The 17,143-nt window shown below is 51.2% G+C and overlaps 1 protein-coding gene across 2 annotated transcripts in view; it reads left to right on the forward strand.

The window, feature by feature from the left end:
- The first annotated feature begins 5,222 nt into the window (after nt 1-5,222).
- Nucleotides 5,223-17,143, forward strand: part of ADAMTS7 (ADAM metallopeptidase with thrombospondin type 1 motif 7) — a 52,637-nt gene continuing 40,716 nt past the window's right edge. The window contains exons 1-2 of one of the 2 annotated variants that reach the window (XM_055277542.2): nt 5,223-5,567; nt 16,116-16,471. In XM_055277542.2, coding sequence (XP_055133517.1) covers nt 5,468-5,567; nt 16,116-16,471 — 456 coding nt within the window. In that variant the 5' untranslated portion in view covers nt 5,223-5,467. The remainder of the gene's footprint in view (nt 5,568-16,115; nt 16,472-17,143) is intronic. The other variant, XM_063638651.1, reaches the window with a different exon arrangement.

Here is a 17,143-nt window from a genome sequence, read left to right on the forward strand (position 1 = left end):
CCATGGAGGCAGAATCACCCCTGCTTGAGAACCACTGCTCTAGATAACACATGAAATAGGGGTGTAGGGTCACTGTCTCCACTAGATAGATAAGAAAGTTGAGGCCCAAAGAGGTTTTATTTTGTTTTTAAGAATTGTGTGCCTTGGCCAGGTGCCATGGCTTATGCCTGTAATCCTAGCACTTTGGGAAACTGAGGAGGGCAGATCGCTTAAGCCCAGGAGTTTGAGACCAGCCTGGACAACAGAACGAAACCTCATCTCTACAAAAAATACAAAAATTAGTTGGGCATGAGGCACACGCCTGTAGCCCCAGCTACTCGAGAGGCTGAGGTGGGAGGATCACCTGAGCCTGTGGAGTTCATGACTGCAGTCAGGCAGTCAGCCCTGAGCATGCCACTGCACTCCAGCCTTGGTGACAGAGCAAGACCCTGTCTCAAAAAGAAAAAAAAAATTGTGTGCCTCATTTTCTTTGTTATTTATTCATATATAATTTTAAATGGACAGTGTTTTGCTATACTTTCCTACTTTTTATTTATTATTATTTATTTATTATTTTGAGACAGGGTCTCACTCTGTTCCCCAGGCTGGAGTGCAGTGGCAAAATCACAGCTTACTACAGCCTCGACCTCCTGGGCTCAAGCATTCCTCTCACCTCAGCCTCCCGATTAGTTGGGACTACAGGTGTGTGCCACAACACCCAGCTAATTTTTTGTAGACAAGGTTTTGCCATGTTGCTCAGGCTGGTCTCCAACTCCTGAGCTCAAGCAATCCTCCTGCCTCAACCTCCCAAAAGCCACCACACACAGCCCTTTCCTACTTTTTAAGCAATCTATCAATATATAAATGGATATATGGAAGCAGAATAAATATAGTTTCTTTTAAAATTTTGATCAGTTTCTGGTAATGTTTTAGCTATGTTAAAGCTTACTGGAGATGGTGGGTCATATAGCATGATAATCATTTAAACAATAAATGAAATAATTTATATCAAGATATGGGGGTAAGCTCACTAACTGAATACTTGACACTCTGAACAATGACATAAAATATGTGTTGAAATATCAAATCTCTTGCTTTGTTCAAAATGTACACTTTGGGGTAGGCATGGTGGCTCATGCCTATAATCCCAGCATTTTGAGAGGCCAAGGTGGGCGGATCACTCAAGGTCAGGAGTTTGAGGCCAGCCTCGCCAATATGGTGAAACCCTGTCTCTACTAAAAATACAAAAATTAGCTGGGCGAGGTGGCGAATGCCTGTAGTCCCAACTACTCGGGAGACCGAGGCAGGAGAATTGCTTGAACCCAGCAGGCAGAGGCTGTAGTGAGCCAAGATGGTGCCACTACACTCCAGCCTGGGCAACAGAGCGAGACTATCTCAAACAACAACAACAACAACAACAACAAAACCCAAAAATCAAAAACAAAATGTACACTTTACTCCTCAAAATTTGGAGTTGGCTGTTCCTGTTTTTCCAGTTGAATTATTTTTGCATCATGAGGGCATGACTAAGGCTTATCATTTTTTGTATCCTTTTTTTGTATCCTATGGTTTCCGAGAAGCTTTAAAATGAAGGCACCCAGCAGGGTGTGGATGGAGTAAAGACCAGGACCTGGGACAGAGGAGGAAGCAGGCAGGGACTGTCATCAGCCGTGGGATTTGAAAACACAAACTCCAAGGCTGCATTTCAGAAAAGCCTCCAATCTACTGTTGGGCCTTGGCAGCATGGAGAAAGTTTGTGGCGTTGGCCAGGGAGGGCTGTGTGTCCCCCCCGCCCAGATCCTCCTGATCTCTAGGGTTTGCTGTGCTTGTGTCAGGGATCACAAAGACCAAGACATGACCTTAGCATCTCACGGTGTGTCGGGGTTGACAGACCCATAACCAGACAATAGCAGTCTAGTGAGCTGTCAACGGTGATGGCAAAGGGTGCTCCGGGGAACCTTAGAGGTCAGGGGGGACGTTCTGGAAGGGGTGATGTACAGCCTAGGTCTGAAAGGACAAGTCTCAGGGACATCAAGTTTATGCCCATCTTTTATTTATTTTTTATTTTTTGAGACTGAGTCTCGCTCTGTCACTGGCTGGAGTGCAGTGGCAGGATCTCAGCTCAGAGTAACCTCTGCTTTCCTGGTTCAAGCAATTCTCCTGCCTCAGCCTCCTGAGTAGCTGGGATTACAGGCATCTGTCCGCCACCACGCCCAGCTAATTTTTTTTGCATTTTTATTAGAGAAGGGGTTTCACCATGTTGGCCAGGTTGGTCTCGAACTCCTGACCTCAAGTGATCCGCCCTCCTTGGCCTCCCAAAGTGCTGGGATTACAGGTGTGAGCCACTGCACCTGGCCAGTATCCAGCTTTTTAAGATTTATTTTTATTTCTAGAGACAGGGTCTCTCATTCTCTCGCCTAGGCTGGAGTGCAGTGGTGCGATCAGAGCTCACTGCAGCCTCTATCTCCTGGGTTCAAGGGATCCTCCCTCCACATTCTCCTGAGCAGGTAGGACAACAGGCATGCATCCCATGCCTGGCTCACATCTTCTCCCTTTCACCTTCACATGACTGGCTCCTTTTTGTCATTCTGGTATCACAGCTTAAATGTCACCTTTTTAGGAAGGCCTTCCCTGACCACCCCATGGAAAGTAGACTTTCTAGTCACTTCCAGTTTTATTTTCTTCAAAGCACCTCTCTGTAGCTGGTCTTGTTTATATGGTGGTCTGAATTGTTTATCCATCTGTCTATTTGCTTGCTATCCATGGCCTCCTCCAGAGTGGGAGCTCCAGGGAACAGAGACCTTGTCCATCTGTTCACAGCTGTGTCCCCAGTGCCCTGGATCTGCAGTGCATACTTGATCTTATGGAGTGAAGAAGAGATGTGCCAAGTGATGAGGGCAGAGTGGAGGCATGTGAACGGGGAGGGTGTCTCTACAATGCACTGCGCAGGTCAAGGTGGAGAAGGAATTTGGCTTTGACACCAAGATGGGGATGGACAAGAGGCTTAGCCTGAGGTACAAATGGGAAAAGGGGGAATCTAGACAACCTTGAGGGAGAAGTTTGACTAAGACAGGGAGCACATATGTGGGGTGGGAACTAGAGGGGACACCCAGTCCATGGAGGGGTATTATCAGTACTTTTTTTTTGAGACAGGGCCTCACTTTGTTGCACAGGCTGGAATGCAGTGGTGTGATCTTGGCTACTGCTCACGGGTGGGGCCGGGCCTGGCCCAGCCTCAACCTCCTGGACTCAAGTGATCCTCCCACCTCAGACTCCCAAGTAGCTGGGATCACAGGCATACGCCACCATGCTGGGCTAATTTTTAATTTTTTTATAGAGACGGTGTTTCACTATGTTGCCTAGGCTGGTCCCAAACTCGGGGCTCAAGTGACCCTCCCACCTCGGCCTCCCAAAGTGTTGGGATTATAGGTGTGAGGCACCTTGCCTGTTTTTTGTTTGTTTGCTTGTTTTTCCCTGGAGACAGTGTCTCAGTATGTCTCCCAGACTGGCCTGGAACTTCTGGGTTCAAGTAATCCTCGCTCCTCAGCCTCCTGAGTATCACTGGGACTATAGGCCTGTGCCACTGTGCCCAGTGATTATCAGTATCTTTAATAGGAGGAAGACAAGAATGTTTTTAGACTCACAGTCACCAGCCCAAGGAGACCGAGGAAAGCGGGGGACATCTGGAGCAGGACCTTTGAAGAGACAGGAGGGGAGGGAGCCACAGAGCCCTGGTGGAAGCATTGTCTCTGACTGCTGGAGGGCACCTGTTTCACTGTGTCCAGATGGAGGGAGAAGTGAGTGGGTGCCAGCTACAAAGGCTCATTGTATGCAGTGTGCATGGTAGGATGTGGTGGTCTGAACTGTCCCTGTCACTGAGCAGCAAGATCAGCTGGTGTAAGCAGTGGGGAAGAAATGGAAGGTGGTTGGGTAGAGGCCAGGAGTCAAGCAGTGGATGTAGCTAGGGAGGGAAGTAGGTGAAGCCAGGAGGGGCTGGTAGGTGGGGCGAAGAGGAAGGTATCAACGCACTGGAGGAAGAGTAATACATAGTGGGATTGTGAAGGTGGAAAGGACTGCAGGGTCGGGTCTGAGAAGGGGGCACCTGAGCTTCGGATTTCCAAGACGGAGCAGTTCTGAGGGATGACACAGCCCAGGCTGTGGCCCTGAGACCTGATGGCTGAGGTGGAGTGAAGGTCATTGGAGATGAGGTAGAGGAAGTAAGTGACCCTGTGCTACACGAATTCCCTAGAGGACAGACGGGTTGAGGGTGGAGAGGAAGACAGACGTGAGCTTCCAGGAATTGAAGGAAAGGACCCAGGAGATTGGACAATGAGGAGGTGTGCAGGCCTCAGAGGGCAGGGGGCACACAAAGACTAACCAAGGGGAGGAAGCTGACCGCAAGCGCCCTGAGGACAAGACGGGCGTCCTCGGGACAGGGCCATGTTTAGTGACGGCAGAAGGGAGAGAGGAAGCTCCTGGGAGCACAGGGGGAAGGGGAGCCGGAAGCCAGAGCCAGGGCTGGGGCCACGAAGGACAGACAGCCGGTGTTAGGGGCGGAGGCTGGCCTAGGATGTGAGGCTGGGGTTGGCCGGCCTCCAGGCTCCTCGGGGGCCCCTGCTGAAAGTCTGTGGGCGCCGGCCTGGGCGAAGCCGCGGTCCCCCGCCTGTGGGCTCAACTCTGCGCTCTGTTTCAAGCAAACGCACTAGGAGAGGAGTCAGGAGAGAGGAACTGCGGGGCCCCACCTCGCGCGGGCAACCGCTGTCCGTCCAGGGAGGGCCCAGGCCTGTCTCCGCAGATAGCTTTGAAGCAGGGCCCCCGCTGCCCCTGTGTGACCCTGGACCCTCGCGAGGCCTCCCGTGTCTCCTTTTGAGGGGCTACCCTGCTTGGCCTGGGGAACACAGCGAAGGGCACCTCGTGGAGCCCAGTTTAGGGACAACACATTAATTCTGGAAATTCCAGATTCTTTGGAGGGGGCCTCAACCGGCAGGGGTCGGGAAGGCCTGGCCGGGCTCCGCCGGCAGGGGGCGCTCGGGACAGGGGGGCCAGGGGGGCGAGGGGGGCGGACATCCGTTGCGGGGCGCTGTCTGCGCGGGGCCCGGCCAGCCCTTGAGGAGAGCGCGGCCTGCGGGGCGGATGAGGCCGGGGCCGGCGGGGGCGGGGCGGGGCCGGGGGCGGGGGAAGGAGTCCGAGGGGGCGGGGCGGGGGCCGGCAGTCGCCCTCCCTCACCCTCCCTCCCTTTCTTTCTTTCTTTCTTTCTCTCCTTCTCGCTCTCTTGTCTTTTCTTTGCCTCTGCAGCCGGCCAAGGGGGCGGGCCCTGCAGCCTTTGTTGCCCGCGGACCGAGCGCAGCCGAACGGAGTCGGGGCCGGGTCGCCGGGAGCTGCACGCGGGCCGGGCATGTCCTGAGCCGGACCTGGGACCAGGCAGCGACCGGACGGGACGGACGAGAGCGTGCGCACGCGGTCACCCGGCGGCCGCCCGGTCCCTGCCATGCCCGGCGGCCCGAGTCCCCGCAGCCCCGCGCCGTTGCTGCGCGCCCTTCTCTTGCTCCTCTGCGCTCTGGCTCCCGGCGCCCCCGGACCCGCACCAGGTGGGTGTCCGCCCCTCCCCGGCCAGCCGGCCCTGCCACCCCTTCCCACTCCCCCAGTCTCGGTTTAGTCCCTCCTCACCTTTGTGGACCCCGCGCCGGCCCCGCTGTGCCTGGAGTTGGTCGCGTCTTCCGCTCCCCTGGTATTAGGGGACAGTGGTCGGGGTCGGGCCGGCCGGGGAGCGAAGCCGCGCCTCTGGGGAAACTTCCTCAGCCCCTGATTCAGTTACTGACACTGCCTGTCGCCTGGAATAAACCCCTTCTGCTCCTCGGGCTCCGGTTTCCCCACCTCGGGTGCAGCAACGTGCCTCGCTCCCGGGAGAGCTCTCGTCCGAGTGGGCTGGACGGAGCGCGGTTTACCCACTGAGGATTTGGTTTCTCACACTCCTTAGCGGGGCTCGCCCGGAAAGCGGGCTGGCCGGGACACCGCCGGCGAGGGCGCCAGGTCGCAGGTCTCCGCGGGACCCCGCCGCCCCCCCAGCTCCCGCCCACTGCATCTGGGCTGCTGGCGCGGCCCCTGGCGGCTCGGGGGGCCGGGTCTTGCGCGGTCCTTGCACTTCCTGCCTCTCCCTTCCCCAAGTGTGAAGACGCCGGGAGTGGAGCGGGGAGCAGGAGCTTCTTTTCCCGGCCATGGGTTAACTCTCCCCGCCCCGCCGGGCCGGCCTCCGACGAGCCTCTGGCCTGCGTCCAGACTCTTGTTTGGCGGCGACCTGCCGGGCGGCCGCGCTGCTGGCGCGTCCGACGCAGCCGGCCTGGGAACTCAGTAACCGAGGATGTAGGAGACCCCAGGCCCGGTGCTCAGGGAGCTCCCAGTCAGGGGAGCCAGTGGATAGTGGGGAGAGTCCTGCAATAGAGCCGATCGGCAGGCTTTGTAGGAGAGGAGGGGCATGAGGTTGGAGAGACTGGAAGGGTGGATGGATTCTGGATGGGCTGGAAGGGCGTGGAGGGAGTGGGGCCCTCCCCTGGGGAGCATCAGTCGGGGGACTGGATTAGGGTTGCTTGCTGGGATGGGGTCGACCTGCCTCCCCACTGGAGGGATTGTGACTAGAAAGTAGTCTGGGCGGGAAGGATGGGGACATTTACTTTTGATCTCAGAGGTTTGAGAAGCCGTTGAGGGGAGCAGCTGATGAAAGCAGTGTTTTGGGAAGATTTGGTCTAGCAGCCATGTGCAGAGGGCAGAGGGAGCGAACATTAAATGAGCACCTACTGTGTGCCAGCCTCGCGGGTTCTTATTTCTCATCATCTCCACAACAACCCTGCAAAGCAAGTGATGGAAAGTCCTTTTATGGACCAGCAAACAGGCTCAGAGTAGATCGACCTGTGGGGTTGGACTCCTGAGCTTCCTGAATGAGGCTTGTGTTTTCCACTGTCCAGAGCTGGGGGCTGAGGAGGATGAACCGGACGATGGGAATGAGAGAGCAGGAAAATGCTTCCCTCAGGACTTGGGTCCTGGCCCCCTGGCAGCTGTGGGAAGAGTTGGGTGCGGTCAACCTCGTGGGATTCTTTTGAGAATTAAATGAGATACTGAATATGTCAGTTGCTCAGACAGGACACAGTGACTACAATGTACTGGTCATTATTTTTATTAATCTGCCGGGCCGACCCAGGACTCCCCAGATGACCTGGACTTGCTGTTTGCGGGTGGAGGCAGGCCAGGCACTCTCCCCTACCTAACCTGGGCACAAATACTCCAAGGGTGGAGTCTGTCTCTAGTGTTCCCATAGATACAGAGCATGGGGTCCTCCCCATTCTGCACTCCCTCAGGATTGGTGACTCTGAGGCTGCTGGCCTGTTTGTCATTTTCTTTGGAGCCCAGGACCTAAGCCTGGGGCTCCTCCTACTGCTGAATGTTACCTTAAGACCAAAGGGCTCATCCTGGGCTCACTTTTAGGAAAATATATCCCTTTTCCCCACTTGTGACTAACCCAGGCACCTGCTAGGGTTTCTGAGGCTGGAGCCCAGTCATGTCTCCTCATGCTGTATGGCACATGTGAACCCTGTGTGCATGTGTTTCTGTGCATACCAGGACTCACAGAGGGGGGCATTCACATACCATCCCCCACCCTGCCGGTTATTTTTCCTCCTTGGCATGAGCTGTGGGTCATTTGAAGGGCTGGATTGTAACTCAGGTTCTTGATAGGGAGGTGAGGGTAAACACCATCTTGGCATTTCTTTGGTAGAAGCTCCAAAGTGACAGTTCTGTCACCCAGGGGAGATATTAAAAATATTTAACACCCAGTGTGGCAGGAGCTTGGTCCAATTAGAACATACCTCCTGACTTGGCAGAATAGATTTGGCCATGAATCTCTGGCAATCCTCCTGAATGGTGCCTGTTGCCATCCTACTGTCACTTGAGCTCTGCAGGCTCAGCTTTGATGCAAGCACATAACCGTTCGAGACTGGAACCTGCAATTACTCCTTGCTGGCACTGGGTGGTGCTAGTTTCAGCCACCAACATCTCTACTGGGGTCAACGAGGCTACAGTGAAAGTTACTTATTTTTAAACTTACCCCTGCACTCTTTAAAAATATTTTAATGGCAAAACAATACAAGTTCACTATAAAAAAAAAAAATAAATGCTGGCGGGGTGCAGTGGCTCATGCCTGTAATCCCAGCACTTTGGGAGGCTGAGGCTGGCAGATCACTTGAGGCCAGGAGTTCGAAACCAGCCTGGCCAACATGGTGAAACTCCGTCTCTATTAAAATACAAAAATTAGCTGGGCGTGGTGGTGCATGCCTGTAATCCCAGCTCCTCAGAAGGCTGAGGCATGATAATTTCTTGAACCCAGGAGGCAGAGGTTGTGGTGGGCCGAGATCGTACCACTGCATTCCAGCCTGGGTGACACAGGGAGACTCTTGTCTCAAAAAAAAAAAAAATCTGAACAAAACAAGAAAAAAATTATTGCAATAAAAGTGGCAACATCCTGTAAGTCTATTCTTTTCTTATTGATTGAAAAACATGTTTTAGACCGGACACAGTGATTCACACCTGTAATTCCAGCACTTTGGGAGGCCAAGGTAGGCAGATCGTTTGAGCCCAGGAATTCAAGACCAGCCTGGGCAGCATAATGAGACCCTATCTCTACAAAAAAATTAAAAAATTATCCAGGCCTGGTAGTCCACGCCTGTAGTCCCAGCTACTTGGGAGGCTGAGGTGGGAGGATCGCATGAGCCCAGGAGGTCAAGGCCGCAGTAAACCACGATTGCATCACTGCACTCCAGCCTGGGAGACAGGGCGAGATCCTGTCTCAAAAAAAAAAAAAAAAAGAAAAGAAATAAATAAAAACATGTTTTTTGTTTTGTTTTGTTTGTTTTTAAGCCATTAGGCAAACAGATAAAATAACAAGTGTTTAAAAGAAAATGCTAAGTATACTTTAGAAGTTCTCTTGCTAATTTTCAATCATAACTTAGCTCACATTTGCTATGTGCCAGCTATTGTTGTAAGCACTTACATACTAACTCATTTAATTCTTACACAACCAAAGAGAGCAGCTGTAATTATTATCATCCCCATTTTACAGATGGAGAAACTGAGATTCTGAGCAGTTGAGTAATTTACCCATGGTCTCACAGATATGGGTAGCAGAGCTGGGATTCAAACACAGCCTGTCTGGCTCTAGAGCTCACTAATCCGAATGCTTTTTACCTGCAGCATAGCTCTACTTAGCCCTGTCCACATTTTTGAACTTAATAGGATGCTTCTTTGTAACTCATCTGGAATTTCTGTCTTGCAATATTTGCCCAGGATCTACAGCAGATATTCTCAACAGGACTGTACATCCCCTGGGGCATGGATCCTTCCCCAGAGACACTTTATTTTTTTTAAGCTTTTGGGGCCTTTTCTCCCCAGTGGTTGATTCCTCAGTTACATACCTGCTTCCGTTTCCCAACCACATGCATTTGAGGACAAAACTTGCCTAAAAGAGTGTCATGTACTTCCTCTAGTTGAGAACTTTAGAGCTGGTTGGCATCAGTGCCCCCCGACCCTCAACTTATCTTTAGCTGCCTTGGCTGGGATTGTCCTTGCTCTGGGAACCAACGTTAATACTCACTTAAAACAAGTCTTGGAGGGTGGGCACGGTGGCTTATGCCTGAAATCCCAGTACTTTGGGAGGCCGAGGCGGGTGGATCACCTGAGGTCAGGAGTTTGAAACGAGCCTGGCCAACATGGCAAAACCCCATCTCTACTAAAAATACAAAAATTATCTGGGCGTGGTGGCTCGCACCTGTAATTACAGCTACTTGGGAGGCTGAGGCAGGAGAATTGCTTGAAACCAGCAGCCAGAGGTTGCAGTGAGCCAAGATCGTGCAATTGTACTCCAGCCTCGGGGACAAGAACGAAACTCTCTCTCAAAAAAACAAAAACAAAAACAAGCCTTGGAGTTGTAGCCTCCACGAACTGTGATCCTTGGGAAAGTTAGGAAATCCCCCACTGGGAGTGAACCTGGGAAGCAGTTCTTCCCTATCTCTGTCATTGTCGTCTCCTTGACCTGGGCTCCCCTCCTTGTGTTTTCTGGCCTGGATTCTCCAAGCAGATGAGGAAACAAACCCCGGGATATGCAGTGACTCAGATCATACAATTATTAAGTGTCCCACTTGGGCCTGCCCTGGGTCTTGTTACTTTCAAAGCCCATGCTCTATAGTGCATTATTTTGTCCCTCCATTGCCTCCCATTTTACAAAACACGTGCCTGGACCAGGATTAAACTTGTTGCCCATTCTTACTTCTGGCTTTTCCCCACTTCTCGGAGAGTTTACCACACAGTGCCCCTACCACCAAGAGGCCCTCCTTGTCTTCACTGTTGAATTAACATATATTAAGGGACATCTCAAATGCATCCTCCTTGATGAATCTTTTCTTCATTCTAATGCATCCATAAGGTGTCATCCTCTCCCCTTGCTTGGACTTTGTCAGCACTGTGCCAGAGTGGGGGTCTTGGGTCTACTACACCCATTTTTCTGTTTTGTTTTTTTGTTTTGTTTTTTGTTTTTTTGGGGGGGGAGTCATTCTTGCTCTGTCATCCAGGCTGGAGTACAGTGGTACAATTTCTGCTCACTGCAACCTCTGCCTCCCAAGCTCAAGTGATCCTCCCACCTCAGCCTCTGGAGTAGCTGAGACTAAAGGCATACACCACCACGCCTGGCTAATTTTTGTATTTTTTGTAGAGATGGGATTTCACCATGTTGCCTAGGCTGGTCTCGAACTCAACTCAAGCAATCTGCCCTCCTCAGTCTTCCAAAATGCTGCGATTACAGGTGTGAGCCACTGGGTCCGGCCATTTCTCCATTTGAAGGCAAGGATGGTGTCTTACCCACTTCCCTGGACTTTGGAGCACCTAGTGCCCCCTCACAGTTAGTAGCCAAGGGTCACATACTGAATGCCATGGAGTAGGCAGGTAACGTAAATGAGCAAACAAGGTGGGTAGGCAGACAGATTTTTCCTGAAACATGGGGCTTCTTGGCCCATCTCTTGTTTTCCCACTTTTGTTAGAGACTCAGTTCTTTACTGAGTGAAAGGAAACACAAGCATGATGGGAAAGGGAGCCTACTTGCAGCCACAGTACTGGGAATGAATAGGGAGTGGTGGGGACTGAGGACCGGGGAGCATAGGCCCTTCCTAAAGGGAACTCACTGCTCCACCCCAGCCACTTCTGCCAGGGAGCAATTTAAGCCTCACATGGATGGATGATAAGACTTTTCAAGAAAAGCTGAAAATTGAGATTTTTGTACAAGATCATGTGATTCTTAAACATTGGCAGTTGACTAAAACATTTTTCAATATTTGTGTCAGCCAAAACAAACCAAAAAATCAATAACTGATCGACACAAGCAAATCTACATGCTGTGGTTGAGGAGTTGTAGTCCCATATGCCCTTATTAGGATGTCAGAGCAAGAAGTCGCCTTAAATCATCCAGTCCGGTGGCTTCTGAATGCCAGCCTCTGAACTGGCTAGATCAGAATCCCTGGGAAGGTCTAGAAAAATACAGAAAATACACATTCTAGGGCCCCCAGAGCCCTGGATCTGTGGAACCAGAATCTCTGGGCTGGGTCCTGGGCATCTGCAGTTTTTCAGAGCTCTCCAGGTACTGCTGATGACCAGCCAGGTTCACTCCCAGTGGGGGATTATCCTAACTTTCCTGAGGATCACAGTTCCCGGAGGCTCTTGGTAAAAACATAGCTTCCTAGTCCCTAGTCCTAGTTTCCTGGAAATGCTGATTTAGTGAGTCTGGGATGGGGCCTGGGAATTTTTTTTAAGAAACTTCTCTGTGAGGTCTGGAAAATCCTTGCACTAGTGGCCCGCTGAAGCTCAATGACGGGGAAGATTAGCTCAGAGCCACACAGCACGTTGCCCCAGCCTACCCAGTCTCTTGACTCTCAGAGAAAGCTCTTTGAGGCCGGCATTGCTGGGGCGGTTGTGAGCAGAGGGAGATGCTCTCAGCAGGGGCACAGCACTGGCATGTGCAGGGCACTCTACGTGCAGTTTGGCAGAGGACAGACTGGAGGGCAAGTTTGGTTTCCGCAGCCTGCTGGGATGGAGCTTCGGGCTGGGCAGCAGCAGAAGGAACCCTGGTGGGATGTCAGCAGGGCACTCAGGCATTCATGCGAGCCTGAAGAGTCTATTGTTGTGAACAGCCAGGATCCTGGGAGCTGGGTATAAACTCAATCCAGAAACTCCAGATTGCCAAGTTCCCTAACTGTGCTCTTTAGAGCCTGGGAACTGTAAAGAGGGAAAAGGCGGGGGGAAGCATGGATGCCGAGGCTCCCCCAACCCCCGGCACATGAGATTTCTTTTGAGACTAGACCTGGTGGCCAAAGAGATTTGAGAAACGTGATCTAATTCAACTCTTTCACATTAATGATGGGGAAACTGAGGCCCAGCAAGGGATGGACTGTTGAGAATATAGAGCAATGTTACTGAAGAGACTGAAACCATTTGGGGGACTGGAGTCCCAGTCTCAGCACTGCCACTCTCACTGTCACTGTGTGGCTCTAGGCCAGTCTCTCCACCTCTCTGAGCCTCCCTTTGCTCTCTCACCTAGAAAGCAGTCTGGACATCCTACTGCAGGTGTCCTAACCTGGGGTCCACAGCCTAAGGGACTATGAACTGAGGGGATCCATGAACTTGAATGGGAAAATATTACATATTTACTTTTTGTAACCTCTCAACGAAATTTAGCATTTCCCTCAATTATGAATATTAGCAAATCCCAACAGCACCTGTGGTTTTGTTACCAATACAGCAAACCAAATATTTTTCTATCTCATTACAGTTGTTGCACGTATCTTGAAATAAGGTTTACATTCATCACTACTTCAAAATTTCCGTAGTTGCTGGGCACAGTGGCTCATACCTGTAGTCCCAGCACTTTTGGAGGCTGAGGTAAGTGGATCACTAGAGGCCAGGAGTTCAAGACCAGCCTTGCCAACATGGCAAAACCCAGTCTCTACTAAAAATACAAAAACTCGCTGAGTGTGGTGGCATGCACCTGTAGTCCCAGCTACTTGAAAGGCTAAGAGACAAGAATTGCTTGAACCTGGGAGGCAGAGGTTGCAGTGAGCCAAGATTGAGCTACTGCACTGCACCCTGGGTGACAGAGAGAGACTCTGTCTCAAAAAAAAAAAAAAAAAAAAAAAAGACCATAGTCGTTAAATTTGCCACAAAATCTTGTTTAAAGTATAATTCCACACCCTACTTTTTAAATTATTTTTTGTTTTGTTACATTTTGTTTTTGAGATAATGTCTCACTCTGTCACCCAGGCTGGAGTGCAATGGTGCCATCATGGCTCACTGCAGCCTCGACCTCCTGGGCTCAAGAGAGCCTCCCACCTCAGCATTCCAAGCAGCTGGGACTGCAGGTGTGCACCATCATGCCTGGCTAATTTTTTTTTTTTTGTAGCGACAAGTTCCCATTATGTTGCCCAGTTGGTCTTGAACTCCTAGGCTCAAGAGATCCTCCCACCTCATTCTTCCAAAGTTCTGGGACTACAGGTATGAACGACTATGCCTGGCTTTAAATTATTTTGATAACTGTATTTCAATCAGTTTCCTTGGTACTCCTGCATATTTTATTTTATTTATTTTTTTTTTTGTGGCAGGGTCTCACTCTGTCGCCCAGGCTGGAGTGCAGTGATGTGATCTCGGCTCACTACAACCTCCACCTCCCGGGTTCAAGCGATTCTCCTGCCTCAGTCTCCTGAGTAGCTGGGATTACAGGCATGCGCCACCAAGCCTGGCTAATTTTTGCATGTTTAGTAGAGGTGGGGTTTCACTATGTTGGCCAGGCTGGTCTCAAACTCCTGAGCTCAAGTGATTCGCTGCCTCGGCCTCCCAAAGTGCTAGTATTACAGGCGTGAGCCACTGTGCCCAACCACTCCTGTGTATTTTATTTTACGCATTTCAAAACATTGTTCTGAGGAGAAGGAGTTTGTGGCAAAAAAGAGTAAGAATCCAGGCCTTACTAGGAAATCCAGGAGGACAGAGCAACAGAGAGGGGTTTTTACACCGCAAGGGCCTGAGCAGAGGTCTGCCAATTTTTTCCATCCCTGGAACCTTTCTTTAAATGAATTCTTCCATGTGAAAGAAAGAAACCAGAGCTACCCTGTTGAAGTGGCGGTTAGGGGCCAGGGAGCCCCAATGGGGTGGTCTTTCTCTGTCTCCCCAATCCAGGAGGCCTGGAGACACTTGCAGAATGCTCACCACCTGAGAGCACATTTTTAAATCCATCAGGCTAATAATAGTCATAACAATCATAATTGCCATCATATTCAACCAGTGGCTCAGGCACTGCTAAAGGGAGTAGCTCACCAGGTTTAATCCTCACGACAGCATCGAGAGTGTAAGTTCTGTGGTTATCCGCATTCTACAGAGTCATTCAACAAATACCAAAAAAGGACTAAGTTCTGGACACTTCCTCTGACACTTAAATCTTCAACAAAGAATATAAAGGGCCAAGTGTGGTGGCTCACACCTGTAATCCCAACAATTTAGGAGGCTGAGGTGGGAGGATTGCTTGAGGCCAGGGGTTCGAGACCAGCCTGGGCAACATAGCAAAAACTCCCATCTCTACAAAAAAAAAAAAAAAAAAAAAATTATCCAGGGCCAGCCTCGGTGCCTCACACCTGTAATCCCAGCACTATGGGAGGCTGAGGTAGAAGGATCACTTGAGCCTAGGAGTTTGTTTGAGACCAGCCTGGGTAACATAGTGAGATCCCATCTCTATTAAAAAAATTAAAAATAAAAAAAAAATTAGCCAAGTGTGGTGGCACCCACCTGTAGTCCCAGCTACTTGGGAGGCTGAGATGGGAGGATGGCTCGAGCTCAGGAGTTGGAGGCTGCAGTGAGCTATGATTGCCCACCTGCACTCCTGTCTGCGTGACAGAGCAAGACCCCATTTCAAAAAAAAAGGGGGAGGGGCAAAAAATATAGACTCTTGCCTTCCTAGACTACACTGGGAGGGAAGGGAGAAAACAAATAAATAGAAAAAATAATGAAAATGCTAAGTGATATGGTATGTCAGAAGTGCTATGGGGAAAAATAAAGCAAGGAAGGGGGATAGAGAGAGCCAGGGAATTGCAATTTTAAAATAAAGTCATTAGAGGAGGCCTCATTGAGAAGGAGACATTTGAGCAAGAACCCAAAAGTGAATGGTTTAGCCACGTGGAAAACAGAGAGAAGAGTGTTCCAGGTGTAGGGAACAACAATGCAAAATCCTGAAGCAGGACATGTCTGGCCTGTGGAGGAACTGCAAGGAGGCCAGTGGGTGGAGTGGAGGGAACTAAGGCGGTGTAGCTGGAAATGAGATTGGAGAGGTTACCTTGCCTAGGGCCTCACGCAGGCCAGAACTTTATCTTTTGCTCTGAGATGGGCGCCATTGCAGGATTTTCAGCAGAGTAAGACGATGATCGCGCTGGTTTTGAATGAATCTTTCTGGCTGCTTTCCCTTCGTGAAAACACGAGGGGAGGGGCACCTGGGGTAGGCAATAGTGAAAACAGAGAGACCTGTTAAGAAGTTACCGCAGCAATCCAGGCCGGGCGCAGTGGCTGACGCCTGTAATTGCTACACTTTAGGAGGCTGAGGCGAGCATATCACCTGAGTTCAGGAGTTTGAGACCAGCCTGGCCAACATGGTGAAATCCTGTGTCTGCTAAAAATACAAAAAATAGCTGGGCGTGGTCGCGTGTGCGTGTAGTCCCAGCTACTCCTGAGGCAGGAGAATCGCTTGAACCCAGGAGGCGGAGGTTGCAGTGAGCTGAGATCGCGCCACGCACTCCAGCCCGGGCGACAGAGCGAGACTATCTCAAAACAAACAAACAAAAAACCCAAAACACAAACAACAACAACAACACAAAAGAAGTTACTGCAACGATCCAGATGGAGAAACTGAGGCACGGAAAGATGAAATAGCAGAGTTAGTAGATAGCCCAGCGAGGATTTGAATCCATATACTCTGACTCAAGCAGCCCCCTCTTGGCCGCTCCCTTCTGGTCCCCGGCCACCAGCAAAGATCCGGGTCTGCCCTGGGCCTAGGGGTTGTGGTTCTTTCCCTGCAGGACGTGCAACCGAGGGCCGGGCGGCACTGGACATCGTGCACCCGGTTCGCGTCGACGCAGGGGGCTCCTTCCTGTCCTATGAGCTGTGGCCCCGCGCACTGCGCAAGCGGGATGTGTCTGTGCGCCGAGACGCGCCCGCTTTCTACGAGCTACAATACCGCGGGCGCGAGCTGCGCTTCAACCTGACCGCCAATCAGCACCTGCTGGCGCCCGGCTTTGTGAGCGAGACGCGGCGGCACGGCGGCCTGGGTCGCGCGCACATCCGGGCCCACAGCCCGGCCTGCCACCTGCTTGGCGAGGTGCAGGACCCTGAGCTCGAGGGTGGCCTGGCGGCCATCAGCGCCTGCGACGGCCTGGTGAGTGCGCTGGGACATGTATACTTGGGGCAGTCTCGGGTGGTGGGATGTGGATATTGGCTCTAGCCTTGCCACGCACTTGTCTGGTGGCTTTGCCCAGTACACTTTTTCTCTGCCAGCCTCAGTATTCACGCCTGTAAACTGGGAGTGACAACGCAGGCCTCGTTGATCTCTAAGACAACGGTTCTCAAAGTTTAATGTGAAAGCCGGGTGGTGGTGCACCTGTAGTCCCAGCTATTTGGGAGGCTGAGGAGAAAGGATCACTTGAGCCCAGGAGTTCAAGGATGTAGGGTGTGATGATTGCGCTTAGCTGGAGACACAGCCAGATCCTAGGCACTCTCAAAAAAAGAAAAAAAAAAAAAAAAAGAAAAAGAAAAAAAAGTTTAATATGAGCGCAAATCACCTACAGGCCCTGTTTAAACAGAATTTTTGCAGGATAGGTCTGGGATAGCGCCCAAACACTTGGATTTCTGAAAACGTCTCAGGTAATATTGAAGATGCAGGTCCAGAGATCCCATTTTGAGAACCTCCGTTTGACTGGACTAAGTAACTGAAAAAGCAGTTGACTTCTCTTCCTTGGGGCATCAGTTATGACTGTTCCTTCATAGGTCCCTTTAGGCTGCTCTTCTCTAGGAAAGCCACCCCTCACCCTGTAGCCATTCTGCAGGGTGT

Source organism: Symphalangus syndactylus, chromosome 5 (genome assembly GCF_028878055.3).
Source record: "Symphalangus syndactylus isolate Jambi chromosome 5, NHGRI_mSymSyn1-v2.1_pri, whole genome shotgun sequence".
NCBI lineage: Eukaryota > Metazoa > Chordata > Mammalia > Primates > Hylobatidae > Symphalangus > Symphalangus syndactylus.